Raw genomic sequence first — 21,780 nt, forward strand, 5'->3', positions numbered from 1 at the left:
TAGAGATGTGTCAGGGAATCCTCAGGAATCACCCGTGTCTTGGTCTGCAAGTGGAAAGTTCCTTCACTTTTCCTTCACCGGTCATGGTGAGGAAGCTGTACAGGGCATTCCCAGAGCATTGAAGGGCCCCAAGAAGGGGCCACTGCCTGATGTCAAACACCTCTCATAACTGCAGAACAGCTCCTTGATGGCAGAATGCTGATACCGGGCTGCTGGCTGGATCTGTTCTTTGTCTGAAAAGTTGTCACAAAGCTGCTGGCTTCTTATTTCCTTATTTCTTTCCCAGTTCAGCACGTGAGTAACTGTTAACTTTTCTGGTTGCTCTTCCAATAGCTTGTTGGATACTTCAGGGAAGCCACTGCATGTCCTACTGCATTTGGGTTCATTCTCACCCATAAATGGTGGATTCCCCAGCACTGGATATTTAAGATTCAGTTGGACAGGGTGCTGAGACATCTAGCTTAGGTCACCCTTGCCTGAAAGGTTTGGACCAGGTGATCCTTGAGGTCCCTTCCGACCTGGGATTCTACAATGCTATGATTCACTGTAAGTGCCCCAAAATAAGGTGAACCCAAACCTTTACTGCCAGTCTTTATGTGCAGAATATACCTTTAATAGAAAGTAAAGATACTCAAAAGTGTGGATTTGCCTTGATGGTGCATCTGACTGACCCCAGCAGTGCTCAAGGCCAGGTTGGACGGGGCTTGGAGCACCTGCTCTAGTGGAGGGCGTCCCTGACGGTGCCATGGATTTGGAACCGGATGAGCTTTACATTCCCTTCCAACCCAAACCATGCTATGATTCTTTCTTCCCTCAAACCCAGTTTCAACCTCCCGCCCTGCTGACTGGGGTAGGTTTCTTTCTTGTTGCCCGAATTCCAGGTCACACAAGGCCGGATGGAGAGCTGGGACCACGCTCCGACCGCGGCACCCCGGCAATGGAGCTCTGTGATCCCAGGAGGGCCGGGCACGAGCACGCGGGGCCGCGCTCCGCCCAGCTCCTGCCGTTGCCCCGCCCGCACTCTGCCCCTTTAAGAGGGCGGGGCCACAACCACATCGGCCCATGGTTGGAGGGCGGGGCTCTCCGGAAGAGCCAATGATCGCGCGTCGCTCCAGCCCGCCCCGCCCACGCGGCTGAGGGCCCGCCGGGCTCTGTCCCGCCTCAGGCCGAGCCTTGGGAGCCGCCGCCGTCGCTGCCGCCATGGCCCAGTGAGTGAGGGCGGGGGGGGAGCTGAGGGGCGGCCCTGAGGGGAACTGAGGGGTCCCCGCTGCCCCCCGGGCCGGTTCTGTGTCTCGGAAGGAAGAGGAGGGTGGGCCTGGGGGCGGCCGGCGGCGGGGTGGGCTCTCACCGCTGGAGGTCCTGCGGCGGCTGAGGGGCGATGAGGAGAATGGGCCGGGAGGTTTCCTGAGAGAACCAGGGAGCGATCGGGTGTGAAGCGGTGGCTGCGGGGCAGGAAACTCGGTCCTGACCAGAGGGATAGGAGGGGACGGGTTGGGATTCGTTGCTCCTTGCAAGCTGAATTGGGCAGCCTCTAGCAGGGCATCCTGTTTCCCTCTTTCTTTGCTCCCCCCCCGCCCCGAATCCGAAAGCAAATGTCCGTGGTGTCCTGACACGGTGTTCTAGTGTGCAGTGTGGAGCTGGGTGCAGCAATGACACATTACAGCCGCTCACTTCATTCTGCTGCTGTTTCTCTTAGTGGTTTCTCAGTGTCTCGGTGTTCAGGAAGAGCTCTTGGTGAGCTGAAGCAGGTACATGTTGGTATCTGCTTTGCCTGCTGTGCTGACTGGGAGCCACAAGATCCCTTGCTGTAATAACCTAGAGTCAATTCACAGTGTGTGCTGCAGCCTGACGGTATCTCCTAGTGCTAATGAGACTATATATCACTGCTAATGAGGCTTACCTGGCTCTTTTCTTCTTCCACATTTCAGAGCTGACATTGCTTTGATTGGACTGGCCGTGATGGGTCAAAACCTCATATTGAATATGAACGACCATGGCTTCGTGGTAAGCAGAGGAAACCATTGTTGAGAAAGGCAGACTTGGGATTGGAACTGAGCATTTTGTTCCTTGTGATGGTGTAATGTATGTTGTTTCCTCCTCTTAGCTATGGCCTAGGCTGTCCTTTGTCTTGTTTCCAGAGAAAACAGGCAGTGCAGGCCTGCACTCCACTGGCCACCCGTTGTGTTAGTTATGTATGGGTTTGTCCTGAAGTTTGTTTTGGGCTTGGCCATTACTTATAACTTCCCAAGGTACTGGCAGGCCCGCTGCAGCTGCATCCCTCTGCTCTGTGTCTTTAGGGTAGGTAGAAGTGGGAGAGTACATGATGTTGAACCTTGCTTTTGAAGCATGAGCTAAAGGAACTGCTCTGTTGGCAGTTTTAACTTGTCTTCTTGCTTCCCCCAGGTCTGTGCTTTTAACAGGACGGTTTCCAAAGTGGATGACTTTCTGGCCAATGAAGCCAAAGGTACCAAAGTGATCGGTGCGCACAGCCTGGAAGAGATGGTCTCCAAGCTAAAGAAGCCCCGTCGCATTATCTTGCTGGTGAAGGCTGGAACTGCAGTGGATGACTTCATCAATAAATTGGTGAGGCAGGCATTATTTCTGCCTGTGACTGCTTGCTGTCTTTTGGAGGTGTTTCCTCTGGAAACATCATCATTAAAGAGGGTTTGAAATCGTGGAGAAAAACTAAATGCTGATTTCCTTTTGACAGGTGCCGTTGCTGGAGACTGGAGACATCATAATTGATGGTGGGAATTCTGAGTATAGAGATACCACGGTAAGCGTGCTTTCTGCCTGTAGCAGGTGAATAAAATACACATGATTCTTTCTGCTCTGAGTGTCAGAATAGTCAGTCAATAAGATGTCATCTCCCCTCTGCTCAGGGAAGGCCACACTGAGTTACCTCTGCAAAACTGAGCTATGCAGCTTATTAAGAAGCAGTTATTACAGTAGTTAAGAACTGTTCTATAAGTATACTTTTGTGGAGTTGCCCACATCACCAAGTAATGTTTTTATTGTCATCCTTTAAGGAGTGAAGGCCATTAGAAAATTTCCTCTTACAATGTTAAAGAGTTTTCAGGAAGATTTGAAAAGGGCACTTCTAGGTTTGTTGTTTTATCTCCATCCTACATGACCACGGGACAATTCAGTGAGACAGAACTGCTGGTTTGGCTGCCTTGGTAATGGAAACAGCAGAGTGATTCTCTGTTTTTCATTTAAAAAAACCTAAAACAAAAGCCTGCTTGTGATGAGGCTGTAACTACAGAAGTTATGTTGCATATCTGGGATGCTTACATGAAAGTACTGCATTCAAATCAGTACTTGTGAATTTTAGAAGGGGAGCTGGTATTAGTCTTTCTGCCTTGGCATCCTGCTCTTGCATAAGTGAGCTGGCCAAGCCAGAGTCAAAACCCGGCAGTAAATGAGGATTAACACTCAGGGGGCTTGCAGCTCCTCTTAGGGATCTCAGCCTGTGCTTCTCTCCCACGCAGGGAATTAGTTTCCCTTACAGTTGTCCACGCTTGCACCTTTGCTCTGTAATGAACTCAACAACTCCACCTTGAGCCTAATCTGCCTCCCCCACAGAAGTATTACCTGGCAGTGAATTGTGAGCCCTTTTCAGCCTCAGTACTGCTCCTTTCTGTCTGGTGCTTGTAAGGACTTCTCTTTCTCAGCATGCCTCTTTTGCAAGGATCTGTATCAAAGCAACAGGAAGTTTCCTAATGCTCACTTTGGTGTATGTGCAAGCTTTCTCTGAGGTTATCTTCTAGCACATCCAAAGCAGAACTGAAAACCTGATTTTAGGTCTGAATTAATAACCCTCATTTGTAAGGCTCTGGCACTGAAAGAAATTAAATAATGCTGCTCTGCTCTTTGTTCCAGAGACGTTGTAGGGAGCTACGGGCAAAGGGCATCCTGTTTGTCGGAAGTGGTGTTAGTGGTGGAGAGGAGGGTGCCAGATACGGTCCTTCACTCATGCCAGGAGGAGCCAAAGAAGCCTGGTAAGCATGAGCTGGTATATTCTCTTCAGAATGGCCTGCAACAGTTGTCTTCTATTCACATTGAGAGCTGAGGGAGGGAGGGAGGGAAAAAGGAGGGTGTGGGTGTGGAGAGAACAAGATATGTTGCCATCTCACTTCCTCAAGGCTCAAGATTTCTCAACCTAGCTGGAGTCATGGGGCCCTGCTGAGCTTTCGTGGCAGGCAGAACAAAGGCAGGTTTTTCTCCCAGCAATCCACAGGCAAAAGTAATACCTACATAAATCTGGAGGGAGAAATGTGTGCTTACATTTTAAACAAGTACTATTTCTTGGTTATGATTTTCCTTTTGGTCCCCTATGGACTTAGAAAGCTGTTAACAATGGAACAGGCAGCAGCAAACACCCCTGCAGTCATACACATCAAAGGAGGCTTCAGAACGTGTTCGTACTATTCAATGCTTTATTTTTTAGCAAGTTTCTGCCATGCTGCTGCGCTGTTTTGTACTCATGTGACTGTAAAGGACCGTACATCAGTGTTCATATTAGGGTTTATCCCTGGCTGCCCATTCTCTCTGTAAATGTGGAATGAAAAGGCATGCCCAGGCTTTACCTGAGCTGTAGAATCTATTAAGTCCCTGTCCGTTTACGTTAGCATTTCATACCAGTATCAGCCTGTTCAAATTTGATGGCACAAATCCAGAGACAACATAACAGTGATCTACTGTGTGATCGTCTCTTTGACATGACAGCTCAGTAAAGACAGCTTCTCTTTGCCACCCTTACCTGAATATTGCCCCCCTAACCATTCCCCAGCACCCACAACCCATGTGCCACCCATGCTCCTTTCCAAGTGATCGCTTTAGGTTGCTCCCAGCTTGGCATTCTATTGCTGTCCTGTTGAGTAGGCAGTTTACTACACCTGGGAGCTTGTCCATGCCAAAAGCTCCTAATTCCTGCAGTAATGCAGAGAGGTGTATCCTGACTTACATTCATGGAGTTTCTTCCCTCCTTTCCTCTAGATCACCCTGGATTTTTCTTGTGGCTATAGAACAGAAAGGGGTATCTTTTATTTGATGTTGCTGCGTGGCCAGCACACCCTCACCCCAGGCTGCCTGTCGGCAGGTTACAGAAAGCTGTATCATACCAATGGATTGTTTTACACTTCTTTTGGTGTTTGTGTCCTCTGCCTATCTGCTGAGGCATATTATTTCTCCCCACAGGCCCCACATCAAGACCATATTTCAAAGCATTGCTGCTAAAGTGGGATCTGGGGAGCCTTGTTGTGACTGGGTAAATATTTATTTGATACTGTCCTTAACTTGTGGTTAGATCCATGCTTAGGTTGTTGAAACGTACATGTGCTTGTCCTTAATAAAACCAGAAACATCAGTGGGTTGATTTTCTGGCTGACTGTGTTCAATTCAGATCTACCATCTCTGAGAATTTAGCACATACAATGGAAAGACATGCTGGGGGAGCTAGACGGATTTGTGACTCGGTGTTTCCAGTTAGTTCTGGGTTTCCTTCCTTCCTTTAGGCAGAAGGAAGCCAGGGGCAGGTATGAAATGCTGCACGTGGTGACAGCGCTGTTGCTGATGGCATTTTTGATGTTTCCTGACAGGTTGGAGATGAGGGTGCTGGACACTTTGTGAAGATGGTGCACAATGGGATTGAATACGGAGACATGCAGCTGATCTGTGAGGCCTATCACCTGATGAAAGATGTGCTGGGCATGGAGCATGATGAGATGTCCAAGGTGAGCCGTAGTTTGTAGTGTCTTGCCATCTTGAGCCATGGTGGCTGTCTGCTGTTGAGGGAGGCAGCTGGGCATGGGTAAACCTGCTGTATATACATGAAGTCTGTTTTTCTGACGTGTCTTCTGCACTTTTCCTCTGCTTCCAGGTATTTCAGGAATGGAATAAGACAGAGCTGGACTCTTTCCTGATTGAAATCACAGCCAATATTCTCAAATTCAAAGACAGTGATGGCAAGTACCTCCTCCCAAAGATCAAGGACAGTGCTGGACAAAAAGGGACAGGGAAGTGGACAGCAATTTCTGCCCTGGAGTATGGAGTCCCCGTCACACTCATAGGTAACCAGTTCCTTGATCTGCCCTTGTCTTTCCTACCTGCATGGTATGAACATGATAATAGGTAACCCCAGCCATGAGCTCGTGCTAGGGCTTGGTGCACAGAAGCAGCTCTTCTCCATGTAGCAGCTGCAGTCTCGTTGCCCTTGAGAGCTGTTACTGGCTTTTTTTGCTGGGCTTTTTTACCTTGTTACCCTCAAATGTCAGTGCTCCTGTTACCATGCATTTGTCCATAGTGTCTTCACAGTGCTGACCATGACTTGGTGATGTGTTGTGCTTGAAGTGTTATGGTAGATTGATGGCATTAATCAGTGGGTCCCTCTCAATAATCCTCCACCTTATCTGCTACTCCAAAGCCCATCAGAGCCTTAGAAATGTTAAAAATAAAGAAAAAAGGCAGGACAGCCTCAAAACCCCATTGCTTGGCCACTGCTTAATAAGTACTTAGATGTTTCTTAAAGGCATAAGGATTGTTTCTCAGATATCTACCTAAGTTTTCTGTTTCTATGTTTCAGTATAACTTGCCTAACCCAGCATTAGTGTGACTAAACAGGAACACAAGGGCAGGGCTGCAGTACGGTTTGGAAGCACAGACAAATTATTTGAGGAGAGTGGCAGTTTTTCCACCACAACAGTTGATTGTGGTGTTTCTTTATATGCTTGGAGTGCTGCTGGTTTTTGTTTTGTGGCAAATAAAGCTTTTGATCCAAAGCCAAGCTAATGATGGAAATGTATTTTGTAATGGCTTTGAATTATATCCCTGAAGTGTGAGAACTTACCTGCTCATGCATGTGTCTAACAGTCATGTGAACTAAACTTTATGGCCTCTGAATGGGATTGTGACACAGGAGTAGCAATACATCAGCAACAGAGTGTTGTCTTACCACAGGTCCAATGTAGTCTTTCCTGTTGAGTAAATGAGATGACTTGACAGGTTCTTTGCTCTCTGATTGGCTTTACTTTTCATGCTTTCACTGCCTCTTTTTCCTTTGCCGTAGCTGGTCAAGTCCTTTTGCATTACAAAAACACAAAATACAAATATAGTTGCAGAAAACCTATATTCAGCAGGCTGAGAGAGAGTAACTGCAGTAATAACTATCAGAGAAATGTGGCTGTGTTCCAAGGGCGTATTTTGATAAAACAAGTTTTATAAATGGCTTTACTATTTTACAACAGCTACAGTATTTCAGTTCTAGGCTTGAAACAGTGTTTCTCACCCATGCTGTGAATGTTCTTCCCTTTGGGGTTTTTGTGCAGATTAAGGGTGGAGGAGACACTCCCTCCGCAGTGCTCTGCAGCTCCAGCAGAGCTCTGTTGAGTAACGATGAGTTGATAGGGACGGACGTGCAATAGCCCTTGTGCAAACATGGCTGCTGTTAGGGCAGCTGCTGTCTGGTGTGACTGCACACTCACGACTTGCAGGCTTCTGGTAAAAGCAGAGTCATGCTGCTCCTGCTTTTTCCTGGTTTCCCCTCTCACTTCTCCCCAGCGTAGAAGGAAGTTTATGCAGAAATGGAGAAGAGGCAGGTCTGATTTTCATACAACCTATTTATCCTACTGCAGGGAGCGTCCAGAATCTCGTGGAAACATTATTTGCTTGTCTTTTTATTTGGGATTTTTGTGGGTTCGTTTTTGTTTGGTGGGGTTTGGTTTTCTGTTTATTTTTTGTAATTCTTGACTCACTTAAAGGTGGAAGAAAAGTTCCCTATGAAGACTACAATAACCTTGATTGCTTTCCTTCTGTCAGACGCTGGAAAGGAAATTTCCACACACACCCCCCCACAGCCCCCCATTTAACAATACCATCTTCAATCACAAATAAATACCACTTAAACCAGCATGATTAGGGATTGACTGAGCCAGATCAAGAGACTGGCATTCAGGCTTTCTGTTTAGGAGCTGAAGGTACTGCTTGGCTAGGTCTTTAGCCCTGATAAATGACATTTAGTAACCTACTTAGTGATGTTATAAAACTTTCTTATGGGCTTCTGAATACCAGTGGTGTGGGCCTACCAGATTAGTAAAACTTATTTCCTCTTGTAAGCTAGCCAGCTGACTTATTCTTGGTTTTAATCACTTTTGTGTGCATTTCAAAGCTGATCTAGTTAATGTGAATTGCCATTTATGCAACAGCTTTTTATCTTCAAACAATACAATACTTGGTGAAGTCTTCAGCCTTTCCTGTCCCTAGACTGCAGCATAACTGCCTTTTATAGATAGAGATCTTAAAGTAAAGTCTTAAAATATCAGGAGCTGATGGAGATTCCTGAAGATAAATTTTCATGTGGATAACTTGTGATTTTTGTTCTTTATCATTTGAAAGCTGTATCAGTGAATATGTACCCAGGGATTATGCTGAGTGACAGTCTGGTCCCTCAGACATGCTGTTGAAATAATTCAGTGTGCACCTCTCTTCCCATTTGACTGCTTCACTGTGTATGTGTCTCATCGTTCAGTGGTGCCTCTCACTGTGTGTTTGAGAACTTAGCAAGCTCTCAGACCTTAACAGTGATGCTGAATTTTCTCCCCTTTTCTCCCCTTTCTCAAGGTGAAGCTGTGTTTGCACGGTGCCTGTCGTCCCTCAAGGATGAGAGAGTACAGGCCAGTAAGCTGCTGCATGGGCCTAAAACAAAGCAGTTCAGTGGGAACAAGGAGGCCTTTCTGGAGGACATACGCAAGGTGAGGCATTGTGCTTGCCAGAGTGCTGTATTACAGCTGCATATGAAAGCAGGTTTTGGGGTGCTGTAAGCCCTGGTGAGGAGCTCCTGTGTTTACATTTCATGACAGTTGGTTCCTGCTTTCAGCTGGCCCATCGTGCATGGTCTAGTGATGTCCACAAAGCTTAAAGTGACCGATTCCTTTCCTGTCCAAGAATAGTCCTGAAGGAATTCAAGCCTAAGCCACAGTAGTCTGTGACAACTACCTGTGGTGCAGAGCTTACTTTTTTGCCCCTCAAGACTCATCTTTGTAGTGGGGATGATGGCTTTTGACGTGTCTCTGTTGAGACCAAACTCTCCAACAATTACAAAGGATATTTTGGTTCTCAGCTGGAATGTGGCTGCTGTACTCACTCCTGATGAGATGTGGACTAACAGAACATGCAGGCTGTGAAGTTTCTCGTTCAGCTTTGTGGAACTTCACTTGGAACGTGATTTATTTATGTTTTTTAGGCCCTGTATGCTTCCAAGATTATCTCTTATGCTCAAGGCTTCATGCTGCTGAGACAAGCAGCCAAAGAATTTGGCTGGACACTGAATTATGGTGGCATTGCACTGATGTGGAGAGGAGGCTGCATCATCAGAAGGTAATTGAGACAGTGATGTAGTTGCTGAGGGGAGGAGAGGAGGCAATTTCAGTCTAGCATCTCATAAACTACAAACCTAAAGGTTTTCTGGGAATTCCCATGGAGTTAATCTGTTGGTAAGATACTGAGAGGCTGTGTGTAGATGGCACTGAATGTTACCAGGTAAAGCCAATTTTCTGTTGGCTTTTTCTACTACTACAGATTTTCTTCAGTCTTTGTTTGCATCTTTGCCAGTGTTTAGAATCTGAATCTGGCTGAGTCACATTTTGACCCTGTAGGTTCTAGATTCTGGGCCTTTGTTAGAAGCTGTGAAATTTTATTCCTGGTTTACATGTGTTCTGCCTAGTGTGTTCCTGGGAAAAATCAAAGATGCTTTTGATCGAAACCCTGAGCTCCAGAATTTGCTGTTGGATAATTTCTTTAAGACAGCTGTTGAAAACTGTCAGGTGAGTTCCTACTTCCTCAGCTTCTTTCCCAGGAGTTACCTTCACAAGTATGTTTAGACTGAAAAATGAAAATGTAGAGAACACTGTGGAAACCTATTTATATTGCATCCTTAATCCAAAAGATCTCTAAACAATCCTTAAGCTCTTTGGGACGGTGTGTTTGTATGCACATAACGTATGGGTGTAGGAATTCTTTATGGCTTCAAGGTACCCTTGTTTAGTAGGAATTACCAGTCTTAGAGGATCACGATGGGAAAAATTTGAAGCTGGTTGAAATGGATCAAGGAGGTTATGGTGATGAGGCAGGCTGTAGTGAGATCCAGATGAGAATATGAGCATATATGAGGATTAGTGACCTGTCCTTGAAAAAATGCCTACCAAGGCCTCCTGCCTTGGTTTCTTCAGATAGTTGGAGAATGTTATAAATAAGTGAGAAAAAGAAGAGGAGGGTGCATCACTAAAGTGCTACTTCCTAAATAAGCATCGAGATACACCAGGTAATGAACTGAGACCTTGTATGATGTTCTCAGGTGTATTCATACTGTCAACCTAAAGGTAATCGCCGGGGGGGAAATGAACCCCGAGTCCTTGTTGTGTCATGGTTCTCTTTCATACTAGCCAGGCTACTATAGAGAATCAGTTTCCATTTTACTGTTACAGAAAAGCCTTAGGCAGAAATGTAGCAATTCCAAAGAACCACAGTGAGGAAAAAATGTCTAGCCTGCGTGAACATTCTCATCACTGCCCTGTCTTGGGTGCCTGCCATGTGCTTAGGTGTCAGTTTTGCCAGAGTATAAAGCTCTGTTCTATTACCATTGTTTGCAGTAGCACCAGAATAACAGTGTTCCAGACCCACTGTTCATTAGACCTAGGTCTGTCCAAACAGTGTCCTGATTTGGGTGGAGTCCAAAAGACTCCATCTGAATAACTAAAACCAGATTATCTGCCCAACAAAGAAGTCATATATTATGAGTCATAATTCTTTTAACTAAAACCGAATATTCTGTGCAGGTTGTTAGATCAGATATACAGTTAAATGAGGATTATCCACATGTCTGTTGAAGTATTGTTCTGACATGCCTTTGGGGGGGAAGGCTTTGTGCTCTGCTTGATGAGAGGTTCTGAAAGTGCCTCAGAGTTTGTTCAATGTGTTCCTCACTATGTTCATGTTTTTGGGATGCACTGACCGTATTTATGTGAAACAACAGCATTCATGAGCGAGGCTGTGGTTGGATGGCACATGGAGTGTATGTCTGCACCCTTATTGTCCTCATTGTTAACTCTTTCTTACTTGCCGTTATTTTGGATCAACCTTTTTTTACATAAAATTGGGAATTTCCTCAGACTTGGTCATCAGATTTCATATAATGTGAAACAGCAAATGCTATGGTACTAGAATAGTTCATAGCCTGCACATACCTCTGAGCAAGCAGTGATTAGCTTCTGCCCCCGGCCCTTTTCCTCTCTTCCAGGACTCCTGGCGACGTGTGATCAGTACGGGAGTACAGATTGGGATCCCTATGCCCTGCTTCACCACAGCACTTTCCTTTTATGATGGATACAGGCATGAAATATTACCAGCTAACCTGATTCAGGTAGGTACAGGTCTTCTTTTGGCTGCTGCAATACGATCATGTTGTTACTTAGATACTGGTCTAAAGGCCATGATTGTGATACGTCCTAAGCACTTCATTGTAAAGATAAAGGTATGGATTGCCTAATATAATTCTGCTAAACCTGGAATTCCTGGCAATAAAATACTGTGAGACTGGAGATACTGGTATGACAGTATCCAGCATGTGTTAGTGTTCCATCTTAGAACCAAGAGTAACATATCTTTGCATGAAAATCCTTTATAAAGAACTATCTTTGAACCTTTGGATGTAAGTGCTTGGTTTTTAGATGAAATAGTACACTTGTTTTTCTACAGGACACATAATTACTGGGTATTAGTAACTGTTTCATTGCAGTGATTTTGCTAATAATAAGTTTGAATGCTATAATACAGGAGTCAGATGTTATTTCTAGTATTTCTAGAGTCAAGGATCAGTCGGTACAACTTCTGGTACTCATATGACTGTGATATTCATGTGCCTGTTTTGTGTGTGTTCTTATTCTAGGCTCAGCGTGATTACTTTGGTGCACATACATACGAGTTGTTATCGAAGCCAGGCGTATTTATCCATACTAACTGGACAGGCCATGGAGGAAGTGTGTCCTCCTCTGCCTACAATGTGTAATAGAAATCACTCCTCTTGAAGACAAGATACTGTAGATCTCAGATGTTCCTCCTAGAATATCACTTTTTACTGTACTGTGCTAGAACTTATGTTTAGACACTTTTGTAATGACTTGTGGGTATATTTCATATATATATCTATATATATAACATAAGAAAGCTAAATAAATTAGCTTATAAATGCGTTGAGGCATTGTACTTCCACTGCTGCTGGCCAAAACTGGCTAAAATGTCTTTATGCAGTATTTAATAGCATACACTTTATAACGATAATACTTTTATTGCATTATAGTGCATAAACTCATAGGGATCAAGAAAGATGACTTGTTCCATAGCTGATAAAGTGGAGAGAGGCAGACAGCGCAGTGACACTGCACACGATGCCAGGGAGGTAAAGGCCTGGTTTGGTTGCTTTAAGGATGAATTCCTGGGCACTCACCTGCACACAGTCGTTCACACTGTGAGCTCCGTTTGTTCTGCGGTATGGAGTGGGATGGATCATGGAAACACCTGAATGCAGGTCAGGGTATTCCTGTCACCAAGTCAGTCTCCCTCCCAGCGGTGGTTCCCAGTTTTAAGCTCTGGCATAACCTGTTGCCATAGCTGTTTTTCCTAATCTCCCTGCTGCTTTTCCTCCTCTTCCCATGGGGCGGTTAAAGATACCCTGCAAAACTGCCTGTATTTTATATCCCCTTCCTGCAATGCCGCTCCCATCTTCAGGCAGGAAAATTCACCAGGGTGCCTAATTTCTAAGCTAAATTTACCTTATTTCAGTTAAAAACATCCCCCTGCGCTTTTTATTTTCCCTCATAACCTCTGAAGTGTTAAATTTTGTGCTGTGCACTGATTCTTGTATTTTTTGTTCCATTTATTCCTAAAACACCAACTTACTGCCGGAATACCTCTATAATTAGCTAAAGATTACTTCAAAGCAACTGTTGTGCAGGTTGCATTGTAAGATGTAGGAGCTCTATCGAACCACCGGCAACCCGCCGGTGATACCGGTAACTGCAAGCACACGAACAGCCGCAGAGCGGCTCCCTCAGGGCCGCCCCTTTCCCTCAGCCCGCCCGCCATGACATGGCGGCGGCGCAGCCCCGCCCCGCCGCTCTGGGCGGGAAACGGAGCCGGGCCGCTGAGGGCGGTGCCATGGAGGCGGCGGGCGGTGAGGAGCGGCTCCTGTACACCCAGGTACGGGGGGCTTGGAACTCGGCCCCACAGCTCCGGTCCCGCTCCTGCCGTGCTGGGCTGGCCCCAGCGCCGCCAGGGAAGGGTCCGGTCGGGACAAGATGGAGCCCGGGGAACGGGAGGAGGAGGAGGGTGGTAAGGGAGTGTGGGCCATTGAACGATTAATGTGTTCTGGGGTGCGTTGGGGTCTGCAAATGGTCGCTTATGGTAGACTCCTAGAATGGTTTGGGTTGAAGGGACCTTAAAGCTCCTCCAGCTCCAACCCTGCCACGGGCAGGGACACCTACCACTACAGCAGCTTGCTCCAAGCCCCTGTGTCCAACCTGGCCTTGAACACTGCCAGGGATGGGGCAGCCACAGCTTCTCTGGGCACCCTGTGCCAGCGCCTCAGCACCCTCACAGGGAAGAGCTTCTGCCTAAGAGCTCAGCTCAGCTTCCCCTCTGGCAGTTTCTTTTTGGCGTCCTTTTGATAAGTTTTAGTGATTAACACAGGAGGCAGTGTCTCAGCCTGCAGAGGACTGACCTGTGCTTGCATCCTTTCAGAGACTGAAGGCTGCGGTTCACTACACCGTTGGCTGCCTGTGTCAGGAGGTTGCAGAAGATAAAGACGTGCAATTCAGCAAACAAACCATTGCAGCTATTTCGGAGATCACCTTCAGGCAGTGTGGTACCGCCGTTTGCACATTAGCTATCTGTTTAAGAGCAATTACGGGAGAATAATGCTTTAGAAACATAACGCGCGAGCTCCGCATTGCTGGGGCACTGTTTCTTGCATTGAATCTTTAAAAGTACGAGAAGTGACTGTTTTTCAGACCTGGAAAAAGCATTTAAATGGGTGTGGAAATAGCGTGTGAGCCCCCTGCCCTCTGCAAGAGTGGCGTGTAATAACAAGTTATGGTCACTTCGCATTACTAACTTGGGTAATTTGTCGTTAACGCCTTTGTAACAGCTAGAACCGTGTTATTTATCTCTTCCTGTTCAGGGTTAGCCTTTTAAAATATGTGGTGTCTTTGTTTCTCCAGAGAACTTTGCAAAAGACCTTGAAATGTTTGCAAGGTAGGTACTGGAACACTTGGTTGCTGCAAAGGCTTTGGGTGTTCAGCTCCAATTACTGGATAACCTGTAAAATACAGTTTGGAATTCAAGGTTTAAGGGGGTCTGTTGGCTGATAAGTAGTGGCTGTGAAGTTAGGAAATAGATAGTTACCTTCCAGGTTCTTCCTGACCTTGGAAGTTCATTTATGTGGTACAAGTGACTGTTTAGACTACTGCCTGTATCTAATTGTCAAATGCATTGATACATAGCGGTACTGGATGGTTTGGGAGGGACAGATGCTCACTAGCATGCCTGTGTTTCATCTGGTTTGTCCAGGGAGATAAGGGAATGCTTTAAGGAGTCAACACAGTGATACACAGGCAAGTTAAAAGGGAACGGACCAGTGTTGCTTGAAGCTGTGGTTGCTAATTCCACGGTTTTTACACAGGAAGTGTGGGAATTTAGGTGTGCACATACAAATGTGTAAAACAGGTTTTTGCATGTTAGAGTTGGAAAAGACAGGCATGTTTGGTTTACTGGGGCCCTATCAACCCCTTTAGTTAGTGTTGAATTAGATGCTGTAAGGCCTCTTACAACCACTGTGGGCAAACACATTAAGGGGTGTTTTTAATTTTATGCAGGCATGCAAAGCGAAGCACAATCACTACAGAAGATGTGAAGCTCTTGGCTAGGAGAAGCAGTTGCTTGGTGAGCTTCACTGTATTTTGTCTTGCACTACTCTTAAAACATTGTCTAGTTCCTAAGAGCATTTGAATGAAGGCTGTAGACAATGAAGCAACTGTTGCTTAAGCAATTTCACTGGATAATTGATGATGACAGGCACAGTCCAGTGATTTTTAACTTTTCATCTTATTTTGCTTCATGACACTGTGCCTCACTGTGGGAATATAGGTCTCATAGCAATTCAAGCAGCAATGTTCTGGTTGCAATAGGGCTGCTTAGGTTCCATGTACAGAGTGCAATAGACAGACACACTGCAACATTTTCAGCCTTGGAAGTAATTCACTTGGGTATTTTTCCCTAATGTTGTGTTCCTTTCTTTTTTTAGCCTAAGGTCAGGAATACCTTTAGTATTTAGTAAATACTTTAGGATTTAAACACCTTGAGGTCCCAAGTTTCATAACATCAATACAGGGATGATTCATTTTATTGTATGCTCTTATGTGCTGCTCTGTATGATGTTCTTTGACTTAAAGTCACCGATCTGTTACGACATACCTGTAAGTCTTTCCATGAAGAATATTTCTAATACTAATTTTCAGTTTGTGTGAGAGTTTTTCATTCCACATGTGATTTGGACTATACGACATGAACTTCCCTGAGAAGGGAAAAACTGGAGCTGAATTTTGTGTTCTAAACAACTGTGTGCTCTTTGTGTCAAGTGGGTGCACAGGAATCTCGTAGTGTTTTTGTACTCAGGTTATATCCTAGCAAACTACAACTCTTGAGTAACTGCTGCTGTTGCTCTCTTGGTTCTAGACATGGATGTCTAGAACATGTTATACATTATTATATATACATGTTATACATGGATGTCTAGAAATGTTATACATTTATAAACCCTTGCCAGGGCATTTCAGTATTTGAGGATGTCCAGCTTAGACCGAGGGCTTTGTGTAAGAATTAAACCTAATTGATGTTTGTCAGCTTTTATGGAGTCTGTCTTCTTTGAAGTAAGATTTTGCCCTGCTAGTTTCTCTTAAATATTTGTTTTCTCTGGAATAAATGAACTTCTTAGTAGGTAACTGATTAGTTTACTGTTCACAGCTCAAGTATATCACTGAGAAGAGTGAAGAGCTTGCGTTAAATAACATGGAGCAAAAGGAGAAGAAGAAAAAGAAGTTCAATGCAGTTAAGGAAGGAAGAACCTCTGGGGAACATGAAGCAGCTGTGACTGAAAGTGAAGATTACAACATCGCATGACTTTCCTTTCAAGTAATGTCTCTGGTCATTTTCTCTTACTGTCCTAGAGGGACCACTTAGCCTACTAAAGATTCCTCTTGCAGGTTAGCAATGGTAATGAATGTTTAGGCTATTAGGTGAACACAATTAGCGGGATTTTTTTCTTGTTCCAAAACCAGAAAGTGTCAGAATTCAGTAAAGCTTACAGCCAAAATGCCTTAACTGCTCACAAAAAAGTAAATTACTGTTAAAAAGAAAATCCTTTACAGTTTAAAGCAGAACATTTTCACTGACCAGAATACCTCAGTATGTGCAATGGCCTCCATGCTCCTAATTGGTTTCTCCAGTAATTGTTTGATTTCTTTCTGGTTTCCATTTTTGCTTAATGTATTTTATTTTTCGTTAATTGCCCTATTTCTCATTTGTTGTCTTGACAATTAAAATATGTTTTGTGTCATTTCTCACCTGTGACTGCTGGTGGACTGTGCTTTCAGTAAGTTGCACTACACTTCTAACTTTACTATGGTAACGTGGCTCTGGAGTGGTGGTCATCTCCATTGTCCTCTGCAAGACTGTCAGAGCCATACCAAGTGCTGCTGATGCAAAAGCAGAAAAGCAGCAAATTTCAAGACCTAAGGTGTCAGACACATGCAGCCAAGTGAAATGAGAAGGCTGCTTAAGCTGTTGCATGGGCAGACATTATCAAGCAAATGTATGCTCGCCAAGGATAGTCTAAAATATGCATAAGATATGAAACCCCTCCATTTGTTTTTCCCTTGAGGCTACATTGGAAGGACCACCGCTGCCTTCCTACAGGAATGATCAGCATGGTCTCTGTGACTCCAGCTCAGTGCTTGCCTGGAAATAGGTGAGTTGAATACTCCTAATACACACAGAATTGAAGTAATTATGCTATGTTATTTTAAGTAGACCACAGGTAAAATGCTTCTTTCCTCTTGTATAGCTTAAGGAATAGCATTTCAATTGCCAAGTTGAGCTTGAAAGAAGCAAAAGCATTGCAGCTTTGAGCAAGACTGAAAAACTGGTTCATAATGGAGTGGTGATCACAAGCTGAGACATAAGCTCACAGAAAAAGCTTGCTGACAGCTAGGCTGCTCACTGCGTGCTATTTCAATTGGTGGGCAGTGTAATTAGCTTTCAGTGTGACTGAGCATGCCTCCAAAGTTCTGTTAATGCACAGCCAGCTGAGAGCTCTGGTACAGTGTCACCACTATGAACATGCATTCTATCTAAACACTTTGAACAAGTTAAATACAGAGTACTTCTGTATTTAATTCCTCTTTCTTCTAGCATTAAGGCAATACTGTACTTATCAGCACCTTCTTTAATCATAGCAGCTGGTGGAATATCAAACCTAGTCCAATAGTAAGGTAAAAAGGTTTTAATGGTATTAGAAAGACTTCAACAAATTTTAAAATAAGCCAGTTAATACAAAAGCATCAGGATCCTTACACTAATAATTAGGAGAGTAATACAGGCAGACCAAAACCAAATCTTCTGCCCACAGCCTTACAAAGCGAGTATTTCCACCTTTGCTATGTTTCACAAGTTAGTGGTTACACACGGCACCCAGGAGGCAGGAGCTCCTTACAGAAAAAGCACAGAAGTTAGAAGACTTTGAACTAACTTCAGCTGATGAAATGAGCATGAAAATTCAAGTTCCTCAATCCCAGGCTGGAGCTTAAAGCCAGAGAGCAGCTGGCTAACCCTTCTGCCCTGTTCATTAACTGCCTTGAAGCGTCTTCTCCAGAGGTCTTCCAACCTTTACACTGGAAATGGCAGGAGGACAAAGTAAGCAAACTGCCTGGGGCTTCAAAAGCCAGATCCATCATTATCAGATGGAAGCTGCTGGCTCCCAACCAGGTATTCAAAGCTGAGCCTTTACATGCTGTGTTTAGCAATCCCATTGTTCTAGTTTTCTGCAAAAAGTCAAAATCCCTTTGGTTACACGATTTGAATCATCACGGCAGTTTAAGCCTCAGGACAATGTCCAGATTTGAGTTGTCTGTGACCACAGCATGACCAGCAGACTATGGCTCCCAGGACACATCTTTGCTTGTATTGATTCTAATACAAAAAAAAGACACTGCAAGCAGCACCACAGTCTATTTTTTGCGTTTTGAGCTAACCCAGTCTCCCAGGGGTAGTGTTTTCTTGCCCTTTGATGTGCTCCTTAGGGAATGCAAAGTCTGCACTTGTTGCAGACGCTTGGAGAGCTCCTGGTCACAGGCTCGCTGCAGAGCTTCAGCTTTCTGCTTGTCCCATCTCAGAGCCAAGGCCAGGGCTTGCGTGTCTTCTTTCAAGACCAGCTGTGGCAAGGCAAGATTTCCAACAGTCTTTTCTACTGATGCTCCACCACTACTAACCCCTCAGCCCATGCTCAGAACAGCAGCACAGACACCTGCTTAGTACTGGTAGTTGGTACTGAGGATGTTCTCAGCTTTCATCATCTATCCCATAGGCTAGCAGGTTTTTAATATTCTAGCAACACCCAGAGCCTGAAGCTATAGTCAGATTTACAGAGGAACAGAAGCAATTACTTGGTTTCTACAGCAGGGAAAAGCAAGAGTAGTAAGTTCATAACATTAGAAGGAACACATTGACTAATGACTAAAGTTTACCTAGACTTTCCTTTCCAGGCTCTGGGTTTATTTACATCGTTTTCCAAAATACGGAGGTTTTTATTTTGGTTTGGGATGTATAAAAGATGCATCTGCATACAAAAAAAAAGAACCCCAGCTTGCTGGTAAGACAGCTGAAACACTAGCTGGGTATGATCTGGTAAAGATTAAAACCAGAATTATTTTGTGGCTTTTCAGAGGACTTGGAATAGAATCAGCTGGCCCTTACAGAGACGCTTCAAGCAGGGGGTAGTTACTGAGGAAGAGAGATTAAATCTCACTGCTTTGAGACTGAGATATATTGACATTAAAGCCTCTAGAAGCAAGGACAGCTTGTCCTATTGCCTCTCTTTTCAGAGGGAGAGATTTCCCAGGCTATGGTTATGTCATTCTCACCCACCTCGAGATCTTGACTGTCCAAGCAGAGCTCTGGAGCATGCTTCTCCTTCAGAGCAGTAAGGATCTGGTCACTGAGCACTGTTTTGCCTGAGGTGCTGGTACTGCTGGTACCCGTGTCAACCACATCCATCTCCTTTCTTGGTACAGTCTCAGATTCTGAAAAGTAGCAGAATCATTATAACCCATGACAAACAGAGGACAGCAAGAGTGGCCTGGACTGCTTTAAGATTAATGACATGCATTCTGTCTACCTGTGTCCTCTCACTTAAGGATAGCTATATGACTTAAGCTTTTCTTCCAGTATTCTAGTTTCAGGCACTACGAGGAATGCAACACTGCAGTGAGGGGAGGACTGCTATTTCCCAAGCAGGGAATTCTATATCAGCTATTACCTCAACCACACTAATAGCTACTAAGCAAGTGACTTGATTGTAGGCCTTCACTCTGTCTTGTTCTACTCAACTATTTCAGGCATCTGTGAGAAGCTCCTTCTCTAGCATCCTAATTGCCCCTTACCTGGTACTTTGCTTAAGATACTGTCTTCATTTTTCAAGGCCTTTAGGTAGAGTTCCAGGAGCTGTCTTGACTGGCGTTCTTCTTCTCGTCTGTCCAGCACCTGCTGCAGAGTGTCCTGTAACACTTGGATTTTGGTTTGACTCTGGGCAAGTTCTTCTGCCAGGTCTGAACGTGGTACATCAATAAGCACCTTAGAACAAGGAGAGGGCTCCTGTTACAGGGATTAACTCATTCCATTACACTGATTACAGAACAGACACCAAGCCTCTACCTTCAGGAACCCTGGCATCTTTCAGAAGGTTTCTTATCAAAGCTTCCAGCCTAGTTAGGTTGTAAGAGCACTCCACCAGTTTGTACCAGAAAGCATCAAGGAAAGTGTGGATTTTTAACAGAAATTCTGGCAACTCCTGGCAATCAAAGTACCACTTCTTAGGAGTGCATAGGAATACACAAAGGAAAGCTGGCCTTTGGGAAGCTGGTTTTAACGAAGGAGCGTGCCCCAGTTGCCATTTGGCCAAATCCTGGCTTTTTGAGCTCCCAATGCCAGAATTGGAAAGACATGCTGTGGCAGACAACCAGTGATGGAAAGCATCCTCCTCAGACACTGGTGTGTGTTTCCCCTCAAGGAGAAATTTGACCCTAGCACCACAGCCAGACAACAGCAGCTGAATCCAGCTTGATATCTTGCTGTTTATTCTGTTATCTGCCAGCTACTGAGATAAACAGATAAAAGACAGGAATGAGAGGTTTTCCCACTGTACCTGGAGGTCTTCTTCAGACATTAAGATGATAGTGGACAGATCATCCTTCAGTTGCCTAGCTAGCTGCTTCCACTTCTCTGCGGCACTGTCCACTTCGTCCATAGACTCGGAGAGCCAGGTTGTTCCACTGTCTGACACAAGAGCCATCATCTTCATGGGTCATTCCTGATCCACCTGAGACAGCTTCATTTCACCAGGTGTACTCCAGTCCCCCTCCCCTTCCATGCTCCCTCAGCCACAGAGTACCTGAGCTTATGCTGGACCATTTTTCATTCTTGGCCAGTGCCACAAACTTGGTATCAGGTGGCAAACACAAAAAGTAATCTTCATCATCCACAATGGTGCCATCTTCTGCCAGTACTAAGGTGACGGGCTCCCTCTCCTTGTCAATAGCCAGAATGGCACTAGCTACAAGACAAGAGAAAATCCTTATAGCGAATATTAAATATGAAGCTGTGGCAGTGTTCAAGGCCAGGCTGGATGGGGCTTGGAACCCTGCCCATGGCAGGGGTTGGAACTGGGTGAGCTTTAAGGTCCCTTCCAACCTAAACCACTCTGTGATTCTGTACTTATGATAAATATAAAATTCTGACATATATTCTGATATATATTCTAATATATATATATATATACACTCTGATCTATGTGTTGCTGTCACAGGACACAAGCGGCTCCCGGTAATACAGGACCCGTCTCCATATTGTGCTACACACCAGCGCATACACACGACTTTGCCCTCCATAGACCCATATTCCCGATGCAAACCTCGGCGGCCGCGCTTGCCCCACCTCCCTTCGGCACCGCCACCTCCCACCCGGCTTCCCGGCGGGAGTCCCCGCTCACCCTTGTCGCGCAGCTCCCGCAGGCAGGAGGCGGCCACGCCGTGCTGCTGCCGCCCGTCCCTCCGCAGCACCAGGCACCGCTTCAGCGGCCCCGCCATGACCGCACCCGCAACACCCCGGCCGCGGGGCGCGACGGGACTGGCCGCGGGGAGCGCCGGGAAGTGCGGGGCCCAGCGAGGGGCTGCGGGATGGGCACCGCAGTAGGAAGCGGTGCTTTTCTTGTGGGCTCACCGCGTCTCTACAGAGGCGATGTGGAGGAAAGCTACGGCAAGCCCAGTGTTGGCAGTGGTTTAATTTGGACTTCATAATGTTAAAGGTCTTCTCCAACCTAGTTGAAAAAGGTTGCCCTGCACTGTTGGACCCGTGCTCCCCGTGCTTCTAGCCTCCTGGCAGCCGTGGCATGGTGATGCCATGCGG

General features: G+C 45.4%; 3 protein-coding genes across 3 annotated transcripts; 2 read left to right on the forward strand and 1 right to left on the reverse strand.

The window, feature by feature from the left end:
- Positions 1 to 1,145: 1,145 nt before the first annotated feature.
- On the forward strand, positions 1,146 to 12,241 carry PGD (phosphogluconate dehydrogenase). Its single transcript, XM_061347970.1, has 13 exons — positions 1,146 to 1,208; positions 1,929 to 2,004; positions 2,404 to 2,583; positions 2,711 to 2,776; positions 3,883 to 4,001; positions 5,200 to 5,269; positions 5,601 to 5,735; positions 5,882 to 6,071; positions 8,617 to 8,747; positions 9,239 to 9,372; positions 9,719 to 9,818; positions 11,291 to 11,413; positions 11,939 to 12,241. Exons 1-13 carry the CDS (start codon positions 1,201 to 1,203, stop codon positions 12,056 to 12,058), a joined length of 1,452 nt encoding a protein of 483 aa, XP_061203954.1. The 5' UTR covers positions 1,146 to 1,200; the 3' UTR covers positions 12,059 to 12,241.
- An 886-nt stretch (positions 12,242 to 13,127) lies between these two features.
- CENPS (centromere protein S) lies at positions 13,128 to 16,667 on the forward strand. The gene is made up of 5 exons (XM_061347972.1): positions 13,128 to 13,248; positions 13,789 to 13,912; positions 14,268 to 14,301; positions 14,922 to 14,988; positions 16,069 to 16,667. Exons 1-5 carry the CDS (start codon positions 13,138 to 13,140, stop codon positions 16,222 to 16,224), a joined length of 492 nt encoding a protein of 163 aa, XP_061203956.1. The 5' UTR covers positions 13,128 to 13,137; the 3' UTR covers positions 16,225 to 16,667.
- Positions 16,668 to 17,590: 923 nt separating this feature from the next.
- Positions 17,591 to 21,494, reverse strand: DFFA (DNA fragmentation factor subunit alpha). The gene is made up of 6 exons (XM_061347971.1): positions 21,365 to 21,494; positions 20,768 to 20,929; positions 20,522 to 20,652; positions 19,761 to 19,950; positions 19,246 to 19,400; positions 17,591 to 18,533 (listed from the first exon to the last, which is right to left on the reverse strand). The coding sequence occupies exons 1-6, from the start codon at positions 21,459 to 21,461 to the stop codon at positions 18,330 to 18,332; spliced, it is 939 nt and encodes a 312-aa protein (XP_061203955.1). The 5' UTR covers positions 21,462 to 21,494; the 3' UTR covers positions 17,591 to 18,329.
- Between the last annotated feature and the right edge of the window lie 286 nt (positions 21,495 to 21,780).

The sequence above is a fragment of the Neopsephotus bourkii genome, unplaced genomic scaffold, assembly GCF_033783945.1.
Source record: "Neopsephotus bourkii isolate Nb327-2 ecotype Australia unplaced genomic scaffold, CSIRO-AGI_Nbou_v1 NB_333, whole genome shotgun sequence".
Taxonomy (NCBI): Eukaryota; Metazoa; Chordata; class Aves; order Psittaciformes; family Psittacidae; genus Neopsephotus; species Neopsephotus bourkii.